At 40.0% G+C, this 20,676-nt stretch overlaps 1 protein-coding gene across 1 annotated transcript in view; it reads left to right on the top strand.

The window, feature by feature from the left end:
* Nucleotides 1-20,676, top strand: part of MINDY4B (MINDY family member 4B) — a 109,692-nt gene that overhangs the window by 17,269 nt on the left and 71,747 nt on the right. Inside the window, exons 5-6 of the mRNA XM_053711725.1 lie at nt 216-310; nt 11,472-11,637. Coding sequence (XP_053567700.1) covers nt 216-310; nt 11,472-11,637 — 261 coding nt within the window. The remainder of the gene's footprint in view (nt 1-215; nt 311-11,471; nt 11,638-20,676) is intronic.

Below are 20,676 nucleotides of genomic sequence, written 5' to 3'. Positions count from 1 at the left end.
TTAGTTGAAAACATTTATCTAGTCCCAGTAAAGACCAGCTGCATTAAATATGTACTAAGGTTATGAAATCTATAAGCCCTCATGCCCACAAGTTTAGCACCACTTTTATGGTCACAGATGTAGGCTAAAAAAAGAATAACACATATTTAGGAGTGATGTAAAAAAAACTATGTTACTTGTGTCATGTTTGTAGTTGCCTTTTTTTGTCTCCACAGGGTGGAACAAGAGCAATACAGATGGCAGTACAGGCTCACATCATTAAGTACCTGCTGTTCACAAGGAATAAAGATGAGCACAGGTCTCTTCAGAGGTACTTTAAAATGAGAGGATAAAAGCTTAATTAGAATACTCTCAAAGGGACACTAAGGTCAAAATTCAACTGTCATGATTTTGATACAGCTTGTCATTTTAAAAGACTTTATAATATACTCCATTATGAAAATGTGTACGGTCTTTTTATATGTATAATGTCAGAGGCAACAGCTAGTACTGAGCATGTGCAAGCAGTTACAGTATATAAGTATATGAGTCTGTGATTGGCTGATAGCTGTCACATGATATTGGGAGTTAGCAAATTAAATTAAATATTGAAACTTGTCAGAAAATATCTTCCATGATTTAAAATTCAGACTAAGGGTCAGATGTTTAAAGGATCATCAGATCCACATAAAAATATAATTTCAGTATTGCTAGTCTTACAATCTGTCCACAAAATGTTATAAAAAAGTGCACATTAGAATATGCGATCAGGTTTACGCGAGATTGGGGTGTTAGGTTTTTTTCCCACTTTTTGCACTTGTCAAGTTGGAGCGAGAGTGAAAACAGTTTACTTTCAACTCGTAATATGAGCGCAACCCGACAAGAACAAAAAGCTTACTTCTATCACAGTTAACTCTTGAGCGGGAGCATTAATTAACACTCCACATGTAATCTGGCCCTTTGTATTTAAAGTAATTTTAACTTTTAGCATTTTCCTTTCTTTTTCAGAACAAGATTTTGAGGATTTTAATAACTTTTTTATATATAACAAAATTACTTTAAATACATAATAATGGGCCAGATTACGAGTGGAGCACTATTTAGCGCTTTTGCTAGAGTGCTAATTACGCTAGAAGTAAAAATGTTGCACAATATGGGTTGCGTTGGTATTACGAGTTGAAAGTAAAAATGGATAGCTCTCGTGCTAACCTATTCCCCCATAAGAAGTCAATGGGAAAAAAAACAACTAACAAACCTGACATGAGATTATGAATATTTTGCATTCCAATGTTCTTCACATAGAAGAATATATTCTATTTATTCATAATTACATATTTCTATATATCTTCATACAAAAGATCGGTACAGCCATGGGTACCAAGTTTTCCCCAAACCTCGCAAATTTATATATGGGGATGTTTGAAGATTTGATGATATTTCGAAGATAATCTTTTCGCTCCACATATTATCCAATGGTATAGATTAATCAACAATATTCTAATTATCTGGAAGGGAGAACAAACAATATTCAATGACTTCGTAGGCATGATCAACTCTAACAGTTTCAATGTAAGCTTCACAAAAGAATGGAATAAACACTCAATACACTTTTTAGACATTACTGTGTTTATTAAAGATGAAAAGATCAGACCGAAATTGTTTACAAAAGAAACCGACACCAACGGATAGCTACATGCCAAAAGGGGACATCATCCTAATTGTATTAAATATATACCATATGGCCAATTCCAGAGGATTAGAAGGAACAGCACAGAAAATGATTACTTTGAAACGTCCTCCACAATTTTAAAAAGAAAAATTCAGAGAGAAAGGTTTCAAAGAAAAAGATATTGTGGAAGCCTTCAATAAAGTAAAAACCACGAAGAGAAGTACGCTCCTGCAACCAAAGAAAAATCACAAGAAAGAACAAACTCTACTAATTCAGAACACCCCTAGGTTTATTACTACATACAAATATGCACTGAAACAGATTGAAAAAATTCTAACGAACACTGGTACCTCCTAAAAAAAGATCCCATTCTGGGAAAAGATCTACCCCAAAAACCTCTGGTAACCTACAAGAAAAATCTGAACTTCAAAAATATTCTGGCTCCTACAAAACTAAAGACGAAAAACCAAAATCAAAGTGAGGTTAGCCAAAAATTAGTAAAGGGATTCTACAAGTGTGGGAGAAAAAAGTGTTGCAAACACACCAGTGAAAACAAAACAGAAAACAAATGGATTATTAACAACAGTTCAAAACAAATACCAATGCACACATTTATGAATTGTAAATCTGAATATGTGGTATATCAAATTGAATGTAAATGTAAAAAAGCATATATTGGCAGAACTCTCAAGACAAGACTTTTAGAACATGTTAAAAACATAGAGGGAGAAACTTCTGAGTATCGTCTTAGCAGACACTTTGAGGAGTTTCATTAAAAGAATCCAAACAAATTCACAATAAAAGTGTTATAATTATATTTCTTGTTTGTTTGTTCACTATGGGAAGTGAAACATACAGGATTTCTTATAGCAATTATTATAGAAATTGACAAAAAATATGTATAGTGTTACAGGTTGGTTAACAGAATAAGACTTTTGCTAGGTTAACCTATCTGTATTAATATTTGCCAGCTAGATAGTTTTATCCTACAAACACTGTAGTCTGCAGTAAACTAATTAGGCAGGATTAAAGTTCAGGTTCATGCAATAATACTGTCCAGATATTCAGTGAGATATTGATCAAGGTAGATACTGAAGCGAATGAAATATAAGGTTTCAAGTTATAGTATTGGTAAACATACGACCTGTTAATCAGTCCTGGAAACAGAGGTGTGCAAAGTTATATGAGAGACCGCGGAGGTTTGCGGCTTGCAGCGTGGAGCTGTGTGAGAATGGCTCCAGGCGGTAGCTGATGACGTCAGCGGGTAGCAGCCGATACTGGTCTGAGACAAGCTGAAAGTACAAGCTGCGGTTAGTAGCGAGAGCGAGAGTGCCGCTCTGAGATGCTGGGAAAATTAGGTGGAGCCGGATTGGCTCAGTTTCACACACAGTTCACTGAGAATTGCAGATAATCCAGCATAGAAGAGAGGCAAAGGTGTGTCTTAAATAGGCAGGTGCATTCATTAAAGGGGCAGTGAGCAGAGAAAAAAGGAAGGATCTGACATATCCCCCCCCCAAGAACACCCACAGCGAGGGTTCTAAGGACAAGGTCTATCCGGATTTCTACGGTGGAAAAGTGAAACACACCTGGGGGCCGTGACTGAAGTAGCAGGTTCCCATGAGTCTTCAGAATGATCATACCCTTTCCATCGTACTAGATATTCCAAAACACCCCTTCGCCTCCTGGAGTCAAGAATAGCTTCTATCTCATATTCCAAATCCTGGGAAAGAACATGTGTAACAGAATCCACGGTAAATCTGTCGGAAAGACAGGGTTTAACCAGGGAGACATGGAAAGTCGGGTGCAACTTATATGAGTGTGGCAGTTGTAGAGTGACAGTAGCTGGATTCCTAACGGCAATTATAGGAAAAGGACCTATAAATAGCTTACTCATTTTCTTGGAGGGTGTATGTAAGCGCAAATTTTTAGTTGACAACCAGACTAGTTGTCCAACCTGGTAGACAGGTTGAGGCTTATGCCGCAAGTCATAATAACGTTTATGGGATGCTTGTGCATGTTTTATGTTGTCTCGAGCAACAGACAAGGTCTGGGAGATGTCATTCACAGTGTCGTTGACTTTAGGACAGGGAGATGGTGCATAAGGAAGGAAGCTGATTCTGGGATGGAGTCCATGATTGAGAAAGAAAGGGCTAAAGCCAGTTGAAGAATTCTTAGCGTTGTTGTAGGCGAATTCTGCCAGAGCTAGATGGTCAGCCCATTGATCCTGTTGGTTGGAGCAAAAGCAACGGAGGTATTGCTCCAACCACTGATTGGTGCGCTCTGCCTGTCCATTCGTTTGTGGATGATAAGAAGTTGTGAGCTTTTGAGTTACTTGTAGAGTATTACATAAATGTCTCCAAAACCGAGAGGTGAATTGTGATCCTCTGTCCGAAAGGAGTACCATAGGCAACCCATGTAATCTAACAACATTCCTGATAAACAAGTCGCAAGTTTGTTGTGCAGTGGGTACTCCTATAGCTGGTATGAAATGCGCCATTTTTGTTAGTAGATCAACTACTACAAAAATGGAGGTGTAGGACAAAGATTTTGGTAGATCGACAATAAAATCCATTGCGAGATGAGTCCAAGGGGTTTCTGGAACTGGATATGGTTGTAAAAGTCCCATCGGAGATTGATGTGATGGTTTACACGTGGCACAAATACCACAATTTGAAATATAGTCTTCTACAGAGGAAAGCATAGTTGGCCACCAGTAATTACGCTTAAGTAGCTCTAGAGTTTTTTGTATGCCTAAATGTCCCGTGAGTGGGGAATCATGATGAGCTCGTAAAAGAGAAATTCTATACTGAGGTGGTATGTATAGATGTTTACCATGGTAATATAAACCATCTGGATTTCTTTGCAGAAGATGAGTTGGTTTTGTGGAATCCTGATTTTGAGCTTTCTGGAACTGAGGATCTTTATGAACGAGTAGACCTAAAAAGTTTGATGAGGGTATAACTGTAGACGGGGTTTCCACATTGAGCGGTCTAATGTCTTTGCGGGAGAGGGCGTCAGCTTTGCCGTTTCGACTACCAGGTCTGTAGGTGATGAGATAATTGAATCGTGAGAAATAGAGATTCCAGCGGAGTTGTCTGGAGGAGAGAGTCCTACTTTGTTGTAAATATTGTAAATTTTTGTGATCTGTAATAACGATAATAGGGTGTAAAGCTCCCTCTAATAGATGTCGCCATTGCTCAAATGCAGTTTTGATGGCCAGTAATTCCTTTTCCCCTATGGGGTAATTTCGTTCAGCTGGTAGCATGAGCCTGGAAAGATAGGCGACAGGATGCATCACATCAGTAAGAGACTGTTTCTGTGACAACACTGCCCCCAGAGCATAATCCGACGCATCAACCTCTACAATAAATTGTAAATCTGGGTCTGGGAATTTAAGAATAGGTGCCGTGGTGAAGTCAGTTTTCAACTGGTGGAAGACTCTCTGACAGTCAGATGTCCAGTTAAAAGTGTTTGTGTGTTTTGTTAAATCAGTAAGTGGTTTAGCAGTCTGGGCGAAATTACGAATAAACTTTCGATAGAAATTCGCAAAACCAAGGAATCTTTGTACTTGTTTGCGATTTTTTGGGGTAGGCCACTGAGTGATAGCATGGATTTTAGAGTCATCCATTTTAATACCAGTGTTCGATATAATGTAACCCAAGAAAGTGACTTGACTGCAATGAAATTCACACTTTTCTAGTTTAGCGTATAACTTATGTTGACGAAGTCTTGCTAACACTGTTCTCACGTGGGTCACATGTTGTTGTATAGTATCAGAATAGATCAAGATGTCGTCAAGATAAACTACTATAAAGGTGTCCAAGATGTCTTTAAAAATGTCATTTATGAAACATTGGAATGTAGCTGGAGCGTTACATAACCCAAAAGGCATAACGGTATATTCATACAAGCCATAACGAGTTCTGAAAGCTGTTAACCATTCATCTCCAGCTCTCATTCTTATAAGATTGTAAGCACCCCTGAGGTCCAATTTTGTGAAGACTTTGGCAGTGCGCAATCTTTCTATCAATTCAGGGATGAGGGGTAGTGGGTAGCGATTTTTCTTGGTACGTTTGTTTAACTCCCTGTAGTCAATAATTGGTCTGAGCGACTGATCTTTGTTTTTAACAAAAAATATACCTGCGCCAGCAGGTGAGGTGGAAGGTCTAATAAACCCTTTTGCTAGATTTTCCTGTAGATATAATTTTAGGTGATCTAATTCGGGTTTAGATAGGGGGTATATGTGACCCACTGGTATTGTGGAGCCAGGTAAGAGGTCTATAGGACAGTCGTAGGTCCTGTGTGGCGGAAGTGTCTGTGCATCAGTCTTGTTAAATACGTCTTGGAAATCAGTATATTCGGATGGCAACTGAGAAGTAGATGAGAGAAGAATATTATTGAGAGGGAAACAAGTTTGAGAGCAGTAGGAAGACGTTAGGTCTATAGTCAATTTGTGCCAGTCAAAGATAGGTTTATGGAGTTGTAACCAAGTAAGACCTAATATAACAGGATATAGAGGACTAGGTATAATGTCAAAGCTGATAGATTCTCTATGTCCTGTGGAGGTGCACATAAGTAAGGGAGTGGTTTCAAGAGTTACTGGACCATAAGATAATGAAGACCCATCAACCAAATTTATAGAAACAGGAGACATTTTTGCTTGTGAGGGTATTTTATTTCTATTTACAAAATCACAATCAATGTAATTTCCTGAAGCGCCTGTATCAATAATCGCATCAATCTTTAGGCAATGTAGATCCCACTGTAAAGTAAAAGACATAGAAATATGTGGTTGTTTTGGTCTGTTTACTGAAAGGCTAAGAAATGTTGAAGAAGTCTTACCGTTTTTTGTTTTTTTTAAGAGAGGACATGCTGTCAGGTCATGCTCAGGGGCAGCGCAGTACATACACAGACGATGAGTGCGTCTTCTGCCCTTCTCCTCAGGTGATAAAGGACCTCTGATAAATCCAATATCCATTGGAGTCTCATTCTCCCTAGAGGGTACTGGCGGAGTATTCTGTCTCTTGTATGAGGTTGGGGTGTTTGCCCTCTCTTGTTTGCGTTCCCTTATACGCCTATCAATTGTAGTACAATGTGTGAAGAGATCCTCCAAATGCTCTGGTACACCAGTACGGGAGAGCTCATCTTTGATGTCTTCTGAAAGCCCAATCCTGAACTGATGTCTAAGCGAGGGTTCATTCCACTTTGATTCAATTGCATAGATTTTAAATTGTGATATATAATTTTCTACAGGTTGTCTGCCCTGTCTCAAGGCCCTGAGAGAGGATTCGGCAGATTCCTGTTTAAAAGGATCTTCATATAGTGAGGATAGAGCCTTTAGAAAATCCTGTATAGAGTTTAGAATGGGATTCTGATTTTCAAACAAACTATCCGCCCAGACACGGGGTTCACCCCTTAAATAAGAGATAGTAGTCAACACCTTAATTCTATCAGTGCTATAAGTTCTGGGTTTTAGTTCAAACATCAAAAGACAAGCATTTCTAAATTCCTTAAACATTGCTCTATTACCACTAAACTTGTCAGGAAAAGACACCTGTGGTTCAGGATGTGCTTCTGCATGTGCAGTTTTAGTAGTATACATATCTCTAAGGCAATCTTTGAGCACCTGATTTTCAGTTTGCACATCTCTGAGAGTTAAATTTACAGAATCCATACGTTGAGTTAAAGTGGCAATTTGGTTTGCAATTTCTGTCATATCCATAGTGCTATACCTGTATTTAGAGGCTGGATTATACTGTTATAATTATATTTCTTGTTTGTTTGTTCACTATGGGAAGTGAAACATACAGGATTTCTTATAGCAATTATTATAGAAATTGACAAAAAATATGTATAGTGTTACAGGTTGGTTAACAGAATAAGACTTTTGCTAGGTTAACCTATCTGTATTAATATTTGCCAGCTAGATAGTTTTATCCTACAAACACTGTAGTCTGCAGTAAACTAATTAGGCAGGATTAAAGTTCAGGTTCATGCAATAATACTGTCCAGATATTCAGTGAGATATTGATCAAGGTAGATACTGAAGCGAATGAAATATAAGGTTTCAAGTTATAGTATTGGTAAACATACGACCTGTTAATCAGTCCTGGAAACAGAGGTGTGCAAAGTTATATGAGAGACCGCGGAGGTTTGCGGCTTGCAGCGTGGAGCTGTGTGAGAATGGCTCCAGGCGGTAGCTGATGACGTCAGCGGGTAGCAGCCGATACTGGTCTGAGACAAGCTGAAAGTACAAGCTGCGGTTAGTAGCGAGAGCGAGAGTGCCGCTCTGAGATGCTGGGAAAATTAGGTGGAGCCGGATTGGCTCAGTTTCACACACAGTTCACTGAGAATTGCAGATAATCCAGCATAGAAGAGAGGCAAAGGTGTGTCTTAAATAGGCAGGTGCATTCATTAAAGGGGCAGTGAGCAGAGAAAAAAGGAAGGATCTGACAAAAAGCGATTGAACAGATATCAAAGACATGGGGAAATTAGAGACTTTTACAATTAAGAAAAAGGGAAATGTATTAGATCCACTATTTAAACACTAGGGAACCATATGGTTTAAACAGGGATATTGACCTGGCAGCCTTTTTATGAGGAAGGGGGGGGGGACCAGGTGAAAAAAAAAACATGAAATAAACAACATTTATCAGCCCTACACCATTTTTGGACGCCTCTCTTAACCACCCACCCACTATCTATTCACGTGAGAGTGAGTAAACAAACACACTCCTCAAGTATACACAAAATTTGTTTACTTCTTTTATACTTTAAACTTCTTACTTTGCACTCTGATATAATTTTTTAATAGTTGTGTTTAGAGACATACCCAAATTGTGCTGTTTCTAATATATATATATTCTTTTAATTGTACATTTTTAAATTTTAATCTAGTGTTATTAAATATGACACTTTGTATACATTTTCCACATTTTTATATATATATATATATATATATATATATTTTCCCTTCTGATCCTCCATATTCTTCAATAAATTTGTCCCATTCTATGTTTACAATTCATATGCATATTCTATAAATATTTCCAAACAGATTATTCATATTCCAAAAGTTTTTTAACTACAAAATATGATAATAAAATAAACACTTCTACTATATGGCCAATATGTTCAGATAATAATGCAAGCACTTCCGGTCTCCAAAATAAAAGGAGACCCAGGATGGAAGTGGATCCACTCTCTGATGAAGTAGGTAAAGCATACATTGGCATTCCGGATCTACCAACATCAGCAACTGACTACCCCTTCCAGTGCGGCAACTTACCTCATATGATTGAGGTAAATTCTGGTAAGGGGATTCACTTTACTAAAGATCATGAGAAAAAAATTTTTTTTACATCTAATCACTGTTTTGTATTGAAACTACATTCATTCATTTTATTATTTCACATTTTTTTATTTCACATTTTTCCAATAGCTATAATGATTTGTTAGTGCTGTTATCCCCTTGTACATTTATATATATATATATATATATATATATATATATATATATATATATAGGAATGTCTAAAAATAAATGGAACATATTGCTATGTGCAGAATATTGGAATGATAAATATTTACAGTTAATACACACTATAACAAAATATGAATAATGCATAAATATGCTTTTACATGTTTTCATCTACTTAAAAGATAGATAATTCCTTAATTACCAATTCCCCAGTTTTGCATAACCAACACAGTTAAAATAAAACATGTTTTACCTCTGTAATTACCTTGTAGCTAAGCCTCTGCAGGCTGCCCCTTATTTAAGTTCTTTTGACAGACTTGCATTTTAGCCAATCAGTGTTCACTCCTCGGTAAATTCACGTCCATGAGCTCAATGTTATCTATATGAAACTAACCGCCCTCTAGTGGTGAAAAACGGTCAAAATGCATTTAGATTAGAGGCGGCCTTCAAGGTATAAGAAATTAGCATATGAACCTCCTAGGTCTAGCTTTCAACTAAGAATACCAAGAGAACAAAGAGAATTGGTGATAAAAGTAAATTGGAAAGTTGTTTAAAATGACATGCTTTGTTTGAATCATGAAAGTTTTTTTTTACTTGACTGTCCCTTTAATTGCAAAGGGCTCCGATGCACTTCTATATATGTCTATATATGTGTATATATGTATATATGTGTTTATATGTGTATATATAAACAAGGCAGCCTTCTAACAGTGATTTCATCCATTTAGTATATTTCACCAGCAATCTTGATCCCAATCTGGATCCCTTAACATCATATTGCTAATGTTACAATGCTTACAACATCAGGTCCTAAGGGTTTCATGTACTAAGCAGTCAACGAGCTGCCTGTGTTTTTTTTGTGTGTCATAACTCGCGCACGTATAGGAAATCGTATGTACAAAGTAGTCAGCTATACCAAAACCCGCAATTTTAAACTTGCGAGTGGACTTGTCCACCACTCCTCGATACCACTGGTTTTTGCAATGAAAAAAGCCTCATTCCACACCAAACTCGCAATAATCCAAATGTACTAATAAATCAATTTATCCGCTCGGCACCTTAAAAAATATTCTTCTGACAAGTACAGAATTTCAGCATAACTAGGATACAATACATTAATATGCAAATGGAATATACATTATACAAATACTTTACATGAAATAATAACTAATCTAAACTATTTTCTAAACATTTTACGTAAATTTGTGAGTAATGAAATTACCTCTCAAATCGCTGTCACAGTAGTCCATTATGCCGGTAATGATCTCAGGCCCTAGCCGCTGGACAAGCTTCTGTTTGTAATAATTCAAGTCCACAACATATCCTGGTCCACCTCCAGTAGCACGGGTAGAATTTTTTTCTTTGGCCAGTTTTGCTTTGGCAAAACAATTAATGTCATTGTACCTTTTCTTTATCTGGTCAACGTCTTTTTTGCCTGGACCCTGGGCACTAACAGCATCACTTATTTATTGCCAGATCATCTTCCTTTGTGCAAAATTGGTCTGTCTTACATGACAACCGAATAAATAGTTATTTGATTTTATAATCCTATCTATTAAAACCACGTTTTGCTGATCCAGATGAAGAACGTTGAATTCGATTTTTATAAGAATCACGCAGCTAATAAAATTGTTCAACAACTTTGAGCTATTTAAGACTTCTGCAGAAATGTTGTACTTTTAAATTAGCTGACTTCTTTTCCCGCAACTTCTATGACGTTTGTGACACCTTGAAGGTCACGTGTGAATAATTGACCTTATAATTCTCCAGACATAATAGTACATTAGATTATTTGCGGCAAGTGAGGTGTCAAAGTTATCAATCGTTCGCCACTGCACGCGGTGGATTAGACGCAACATTTTCTGAGATGTCTTTTAGTACATATTGGCAGCGAACATAATTTATCTCACTGCGATTTTAAGCGAGTTTATCCGTATCTCCAATGTCGAATAAATTGACGGTTTAGTACATGGAGCTCTAAGTGTTATTGCATTATTTTTTTATTATGCACTTGACAAGCAATTCTACTGTATTTAATTTTAAACAACTTTCCAATTCAAGATTCATAGGATGCATTTTGTGATTGGTTAATGGCTGTTGCATGATGCATTTTTGCTAGAAAAAAAATCTACTACTCATATGAAATTATTATGCCTTTATTGATTATGGTATTCTTCTATGTTTAGTAGTCCTTTAATAACATGATATTTTCATAATGTTGCAACCCCAAGCAATATATTTGCAGGTTACATTTGAGATCTCTGGTTCTTTGAAACAATATTACTATGTAGGATTGTCAAATGCATTTTATTGTATGCTTAATCATTGATCTTCTTATATCAGTTTACGTGAAATAGGCCAGAAACAGCAGGAAAGGGCACTGGCAGGAGCAATGGCAGATATCCTTTGGACAGCAGGAGAGGGGGGAAAAGCCAAGGTCTGCCTCATCACAAGTGATTGCTATGTCACTGAGAGTACAGACTACAAAGCTGACAATTTTACAGAACGGGTATGTAAAACCAGATCATTCAATATATCAATTCTCTTGCTGTGGTAAAAGTCACAAGTGGGTCAAATAAAAGCAACAACATGGATGGTCATTAAAAATTGACTTTTTAGTCACTTTAAACTCTTCAGGGACTCAGATTTTACCAAACAAACAATTGGCAGTTATAACCCCCCAATCATCATCATTGCACCCCAGCCTCAAGATGTCCAACAGCCCTGTAGCACTGCTCAGTGTTCTTTGGTCATTTCATCAAATTTGTGTGAAAAAGAAAGAGTGGTTATGATACCGAACAGCAAGGGATTGTTAAGGAAGCAAAGAAACATTACCAATAGAAAACATGAACATACTACGTTAAAAAAACACAATTGTTTAGATTCCTCATGATTTCCAGATATTTACTATGGGAGATCCCACTTCTATTAACCAGGGCTTTGATGAATAGTATGCAGACAATACTAATTATACAATGACAAGTGCCTAAAGTGTATTACACGCAACTAGGTAAATAAAGATATATCCACTGCTAGATAAGATAATGTAGACTGTAATAGCAATTAATCCAGTCAGCAACATACATACTTTGGTATATCACAGCAGTAAATTTTAAATAATTTTACTGTGACAAAGGTTATCAACTCAAATAAATGAAAGCAGTGTCACACCTAATATATAAAGTCAGATAGTAATTCAATACATAAGATTCCATTGACTGAGTTGATGTCTGGACAATTCACGTTACAGAAACAGACACAAGTCTCAAAGCAGCAAATTCAGCTTAACACAATGGGAGTCCCAACAAGCAAACCATGATATACATGGAGCAGTGTTCTATTCACTGACTTAGAAAAGCTAAACTATAGTTCAGCACTCATTCCTAATAGCCACAAGGCACCTTTAGATTTAACTCCATGTGTGGAAAGCAGGATACAATTCCGAAGTTCATAAGCCAGCAAAGCAATCCTCAGGTAGCGTATGTTAGTATAAGGATCAGGCAGGTAGCATCGTCCGGAAACTTTGCCAGGGTCAAGATCAGGGAAACAGGACAGGAAAAAGAATGCTTTCATCTCCATACAAACCAAGAACTGAGTGGGAGTCTGTGATGATCTTTTAACAACTCCCATTCAGGCTTGGTGCCAGGAACATGGCCAAGGTCACTTCCATGTAAAAGAATATATAGAATCCCTAAGAATAGTGCACAAACTAAAATGCAATACACAGTACCTGCAGGGAAGCATCTAGAGAACCGGCTGTGCCAATCCAACCTCACTTAACATGGCTCCTGGCTTTAGCAAAAGCAAAACTTCATCTGATAGCACACCTGCTAGCTTACAGTTCTTACAGCAGTGGGGCATCAGCTACTCGAGGGCTCATGAACTGCGGTAAGCATAGTGTTTAACAGCGGCGTCACTAGGGTTGGTGTCACCCGGTGCAGTAAGTTATGGTGTCACCCCCAACCCCCCAGAAAGCAGACACACACAATCACAAAATACAGGCACACACACATACAAACACTCAGACACACTTAAAAACACGCTCAGATGCACACACAAATACTCGGAAACACACTTAGACACACACACAAAACACTCAGACACACACAAACACACTCTGACACACACACACACACAAAAACACTCAGACACACACAAACACTTAGACACACACACAAAAACACTCAGACACACACACAAAAACACTTAGACACACACACAAAAACACTCATACAAAATATGTAAACTGCACTGTATTAATTATAAAGTGCATGCCTAGAGCTGCTCCCTGGCTCAGCAGAGCATCAAATGAAAGATAAACAGTGCACTCTAAAAATAAATCACTAAAATAAAGGTTTAGGCGCAAACTATGAAAAATCTGCTCTCTGACTCTGTTCCAAGTCTGTCAGTGCACAGCCCTGGGCCGAGTGCCTACCGCTTCTTATGGCCAATCACCTCTGCACTCTACCCACCCCCAGACACCCGCCCGCCCTCCCCTCCTACTTCTTCAGTGTGCACTTAGTGTACCGTAACCGTACCGGTCTGGTGGGCATCATATGTGGCTCCTTCACTTTAGAGACAGTGTCAGACAGTCATGCGGTCAGGTGCCAGGCATCCCCCTCATGATTTCCCAGTTCCCGTTTAGAGAGACAGCACAGCAGTAAGTGACTCCACTGCTCCACACGTCACTAAGCAGTGAGCACTGATAGGCAGGCAGGTTTAGATTAGTAGTGCAACTTTGCAAGCCCCACGGCACGCCCGCAACATTTATAGTGAAATTAGGCAGGGGAGGAGCAAAGTACAAACCAGCAAAAGCAGCCGGGAAAACTACTTGTGGAAATTGCAGCGCTGGCTCAAGGGGCAAAAAAATTAAGTGTGTCTACAACTTCCCCAGTCACACTAATGTTCACAAATGCTGGCCCCTCTAATAAAAAACAAAATGTATGCTTACCTGATAAATTTATTTCTCTTGTGGTGTATCCAGTCCACGGATCATCCATTACTTGTGGGATATTCTCCTTCTCAGAGCTGTCTATATAGCTCCTCCCCTAACTGCCACCTCCAGTCATTCGACCGAAGACAAGCAAGAGAAAGGAGAAACTATAGGGTGCAGTGGTGACTGTAGTTTAAAAATAAATAAAAAACACCTGCCTTAAAATTACAGGGCGGGCCGTGGACTGGATACACCACAAGAGAAATAAATTTATCAGGTAAGCATAAATTTTGTTTTCTCTTGTAAGGTGTATCCAGTCCACGGATCATCCATTACTTGTGGGATACCAATACCAAAGCTATAGGACACGGATGAAGGGAGGGACAAGGCAGGCGCTTAAACGGAAGGCACCACTGCCTGTAAGACCTTTCTCCCAAAAATAGCCTCCAAAGAAGCAAAAGTATCAAATTTGTAGAATTTAGAAAAAGTATGAAGCGAAGACCAAGTCGCCGCCTTACGAATCTGTTCAACAGAAGCCTCATTCTTAAAAGCCCATGTGGAAGCTACCACTCTAGTAGAATGAGCTGTAATTCTTTCAGGAGGCTGCTGGGCAGCAGTCTCATAAGCTAAGCGGATTATACTTCTTAGCCAAAAAGAAAGAGAAGTTGCCAAAGCCTTTTGGCCTCTCCTCTGTCCAGAGTAGACAACAAACAATGCAGATGTTTGACGAAAATCTTTAGTAGCTTGTAAATAAAACTTTAAAGCACGAACCACGTCAAGATTGTGTAATAGACATTCCTTCTTTGAAGAAGGATTAGGACACAGTGACGGAACAACAATCTCCTGATTGATATTCTTATGAGATACCACCTTAGGTAGAAAACCAGGTTTGGTACGTAACACTACCTTATCTGCATGGAAAACGAGATAAGGGGAATCACATTGTAATGCAGATAACTCCGAAACTCTTCGAGCCGAGGAGATAGCTACTAAAAACAGAACTTTCCAAGATAAGAGCTTAATATCTATGGAATGCAAAGGTTCAAACGGAACCCCTTGAAGAACTTTAAGAACTAAATTTAAACTCCATGGCGGAGCAACAGGTTTAAACACAGGCTTGATTCTAACCAAAGCCTGACAGAACGCCTGAACATCTGGAACCTCAGCCAGATGTTTGTGCAAAAAGAATAGACAGAGCAGAAATCTGTCCCTTTAAGGAACTAGCTGACAAACCCTTCTCCAATCCTTCTTGGAGAAAGTATAATATCCTAGGAATCCTGACTTTACTCCATGAGTAACCCTTGGATTCACACCAATGAAGATATTTACACCATATCTTATGATAGATTTTCCTGGTGACAGGCTTTCGCGCCTGTATTAAGGTATCAATGACCGACTCGGAGAAACCACGCTTTGATAAAATCAAGCGTTCAATCTACAAGCAGTTAGACGCAGAGAAATTAGATTTGGATGGTTGAAAGGACCCTGAAGTAGAAGGTCCTGTCTCAGCGGCAGAGTCCATGGTGGAAAGGATGACATGTCCATCAGATATGCATACCAAGTCCTGCGTGGCCATGCAGGTGCTATCAAAATCACCACAGCTCTCTCCTGCTTGATCTTGGCAATCAGACGAGGGAGCAGAGGAAACAGTGGAAACACATAAGCCAGGTTGAAGGACCAAGGCGCTGCTAGAGCATCTATCAGTGCTGCCTTGGGATCCCTGGACCTGGATCCGTAACAAGGAAGCTTGGCGTTCTGACGAGACGCCATGAGATCCAGTTCTGGTTTGCCCCAAAGTTGAATCAACTGCGCAAACACCTCCGGATGGAGTTCCCACTCCCCCGGATGAAAAGTCTGTCGACTTAGAAAATCCGCCTCCCAGTTCTCTACTCCTGGGATATGGATAGCTGATAGAAGGCAAGAGTGAACTTCTGCCCATAGAATTATTTTTGAAACCTCCAACATTGCTAGGGAACTCCTTGTTCCCCCTTGATGGTTGATGTAGGCTACAGTCGTGATATTGTCCGACTGAAATCTGATGAACCTGACCACAGCAAGCTGAGGCTAAGCCTGAAGAGCATTGAATATCGCTCTTAGTTCCAGAATGTTTATCGGAAGAAGTGCCTCCTCCTGAGTCCATGAGCCCTGAGCCTTCAGGGAGTTCCAGACTGCACCCCAGCCCAAAAGGCTGGCATCTGTCGTTACTATTGTCCAATCTGGCCTGCAGAAGGTCATACCCTTGGACAGATTGACCCGAGATAGCCACCAGAGAAGAGAATCCCTGGTCTCTTGATCCAGATTTAGTAGAGGGGACAAATCTGTGTAATCCCCATTCCACTGACTGAGCATGCAGAGTTGCAGGCGGGCAAACGGCACTATGTCCATTGCCGCTACCATTAAGCCGATTACTTCCATACATTGAGCCACTGAAGAGCGAGAAGTAGAATAAAGAACACGGCAGGAATTTAGAAGTTTTGACAACCTGGCCTCTGTCAGGTAAATCTTCATTTCTACAGAATCTATTAGAGTTCCTAGGAAGGAAACTCTTGTGAGAGGGGATAGAGAACTCTTTTCTTCATTCACTTTCCCCCCATGAGACCTCAGGAATGCCAGAACAATGTCCGTATGGGACCTGGCGATTTGAAAATTCGACGCCTGTATCAGAATGTCGTCTAGGTAAGGGACTACTGCTATACCCCGCGGCCTTAGGACCGCCAGGAGTGACCCCAGAACCTTCGAAAAGATTCTTGGTGCCGTAGCTAACCCAAAGGGAAGAGCCAAAAACTGGTAATGCCTGTCTAGGAAGGCGAACCTGAGAAACCCATGATGATCTCTGTGTATCGGAATATGAAGATAAGCATCCTTTAAGTCCACTGTAGTCATATATTGACCCTCCTGGATCATAGGTAGGATGGTTCAAATAGTCTCCATCTTGAAGGATGGGACCCTGAGAAATTTGTTTAGGATCTTGAGATCTAAGATTGGTCTGAAGGTTCCCTCTTTCTTGGGAACTACAAACAGATTTGAATAGAAGCCTTGCCCCTGTTCCTCCTTTGGAACTGGGTGGATCACTCCCATAACTAGGAGGTCTTGAACACAATGTAAGAATGCCTCTCTCTTTATCTGGTTTGCAGATAATTGTGAGAGATGAAATCTTCCTTTTGGGGAAGAAGCTTTGAAGTCCAGAAGATATCCCTGGGACACAATTTCCAACGCCCAGGGATCCTGGACATCTCTTGCCCAAGCCTGGGCGAAGAGATAAAGTCTGCCCCCTACTAGATCCGTTACCGGATCGGGGGCTGATCTTTGCTGTCTTAGAGGCAGCAGCAGGTTTTTTGGCCTGCTTTCCTTTGTTCCAAGCCTGGTTAGGTCTCCAGACCGGCTTGGACTGGGCAAAATTTCCCTCTTGTTTTGTATTAGAGGAAGTTGAAGCTGCGCCACTCTTGAAGTTTCGAAAGGCACGAAAATTAGTCTGTTTGGTCCTTAATTTGTTGGACCTATCCTGAGGAAGGGCGTGACCTTTTCCTCCAGTAATATCAGAAATGATCTCCTTCAGTCCAGGCCCGAATAGGGTCTGCCCCTTGAAGGGAATGTTGAGAAGCTTAGACTTTGAAGTAACATCAGCTGACCAGTATTTAAGCCATAATGCCCTACGCGCCTGAATAGCAAAACCTGAGTTCTTAGCCGTTAGTTTGGTTAAATGAACAACGGCGTCAGAAACAAATGAATTGGCTAGCTTAAGAGCTTTAAGCTTGTCAAGGATATCATCCAATGGGGTTTCTACCTGTATTGCCTCTACTAGAGACTCAAACCAGAAGGCCGCAGCAGCAGTGACAGGGGCAATGCATGCAAGGGGCTGGAGAATAAAATCTTGTTGAATAAACATTTTCTTAAGGTAACCCTCTAATTTTTTATCCATTGGATCTAGAAAAGCACAACTGTCCTCGATGGGGATTGTTGTACGCTTGGCTAGGGTAGAGACTGCTCCCTCCACCTTAGGGACCGTTTGCCACAAGTCCCATGTAGCGGCATCTATGGGAAACATCTTTTTAAAAACAGGAGGGGGAGAGAACGGTACACCTGGTCTATCCCATTCCTTAGTAATAATTTCTGAAAACCTCTTAGGTATTGGAAAAACATCAGTGTAAACAGGCACTGCATAGTATTTATCCAATCTACACAATTTCTCTGGGACTATAATGGCGTCACAGTCATCCAGAGTTGCAAAACCCTCCCTGAGCAACACGCGGAGGTGTTCAAGCTTAAATTTAAATGTAGACATATCAGAATCAGGTTGAAGTGTCTTTCCTGAGTCAGAAAAATCACCCACAGATAGAAGCTCTCCTGCCTCAGCTTCTGCACATTGTGAGGGTATATCAGACATAGCTACTAAAGCGTCAGAGAGCTCTGTATTTTTCTTAGCCCCAGAGCTGTCTCGCTTTCCTTGTAACCCTGGCAGTTTGGACAATACCGCTGTAAGGGTATGATCCATAACTGCCGCCATGTCTTGTAAGGTAAACGCTATGGGCGCGCTAGATGTACTTGGCGTCCCTTGAGCGGGAGTTATAGGTTCTGACACGTGGGGAGAGTTAGTCGGCATAACTTCCCCCTTGTCAATTTCCTCTGGTGATAAATCTTTTAAAGCCAGAATATGGTCTTTATAACTTATAGTAAGATCAGTGCATTTGGTACACATTCTAAGAGGGGGTTCCACAATGGCTTCTAAACATAATGAACAAGGAGTTTCCTCTATGTCAGACATGTTTAACAGACTAGTAATGAGACCAGCAAGCTTTGAAAACACTTTAATTAATGTGAAAAAGCAGAATATAAAAAACGGTACTGTGCCTTTAAGGGAAAAAAACAAACACAAAAACTGCAAAACAGTGAAAAAAGCAGTTAACTCTATGAAATTTTTTACAGTGTATATCCTAGACTAAAATAGCATTGCACCCACTTGCAAATGGATGATTAACACCTCAGGCTCAAAAACGAAGCAAAAAAAATGGTAAAACCATTATAACAGTCAAAAGCAAACTGCCACAGCTCTACTGTGGCTCCTACCTTCCCATAAAACGACTTTTGTAGTCACAAAAACCCTTTACAGAGGTCCAATATGTCAGGGGACTCCTTCAGAGAAGCTGGATGTCTCAGAATGTAAAAACAACTGCGCAATTAGAGCGCGAAAATAGGCCCCTCCCACCATGCACTCAAAGTCAGAGGGCCTTAAAAACTACTCCTAAGAGTAAAATAACAGCCATGTGGAAAACTAGGCCCCCAAATAAATAATTATCACCCTTAGTAAAAAACGTTCTTTATAAATCTTGTAAACGTTTAACATACTAAGCCATAAGAGCAAGTAACATGAATATTACCCTTTACTGCAAGCATGATGCCAGTCGTTTATTAAATCACTGCAATCAGGCTTACCTTAAATATATCAGGCACTTTCAGCATTTTCTAGACTTCTTATCATCTCTCTAGAAAAAAATATACTGAACATACCTCAGGGCAGTTAATTCTGCCAGCCGTTCCCCCAGCTGAAGTTTTCCCATACTCTTCAGTTAAGTGTGAGAACAGCAGTGGATCTTAGTTACAACCTGCTAAGATCATCAAAAACCTCAGGCAAAACTCTTCTTCTAATTTCTGCCTGAGGTAAAAACAGTACAACGCCGGTTCCATTTAAAAATAACAAATTTTTGATTGAAGATAAACTACACTAAGTAACCACATATCTCTAGCTACTTCCCTTGTCGAAAGCTGCAAGAGAATGACTGGAGGTGGCAGTTAGGGGAGGAGCTATATAGACAGCTTTGCTGTGGGTGATCCTCTTGCAGCTTCCTGTTGGGAAGGAGAATATCCCACAAGAAATGGATGATCCGTGGACTGGATACACCTTACAAGAGAAAAAATTCTATGCATTTCTACATTGTATTTCTTTGAATTTCAATAAAATGTAAAGAAAGAAATAAATTCTGGTGGTATCACCTCCTGGAGGGTGTCACCCGGGTGAGGCCCGCACCCCCCTAGTGACGCCACTGGTGTTTAAGTGCCTTTCACATAGTCATCTTCTATGGCCTCTAGTTAATAACGTGTCTACTTACCTACCTTCGCCGGCCCAATACGCCCGCCTAAGCTTGCCTACCATCGCCGCCGCGGACCTGAAAAATCTCGCCAAAGTTATCAATAAATCTGGCAAAAAGCCGTGCACCAAGTACGGGGCGATGAGCAGCGGACTGTGATAGTTATCACTCATCCGATCTCGCTGCTCTTCGGCTTTTTGACAGCTTTACTGACAAGCTGTCACTAAGCACCCACACTAAACTACACTGTTCTACCACCTATACCGGCGCCCCCGGAGCCCCCTGCAACGAAATAAAGTTATTAACCCCTAAACCGCCGCTCCCGGACACCGCCACAACTATAATAAATGTATTAACCCCTAAACCGCCGCTCCCGGAGCCCACCGCCACCTACATTATACCTAGTAACCCCTATCCTGCCCCCCCCTACACCGTCTCCAACTATAACACATTTATTAACCCCTATCCTGCCCCCCCTACACCGCCGCCACTATAATAAAATTATTAACCCCTAAACCTAAGTCTAACCCTA

The sequence above is a fragment of the Bombina bombina genome, chromosome 4 (genome assembly GCF_027579735.1).
Source record: "Bombina bombina isolate aBomBom1 chromosome 4, aBomBom1.pri, whole genome shotgun sequence".
NCBI classification, from domain to species: domain Eukaryota; kingdom Metazoa; phylum Chordata; class Amphibia; order Anura; family Bombinatoridae; genus Bombina; species Bombina bombina.
This window is presented reverse-complemented; position numbering and strand designations above follow the sequence as displayed.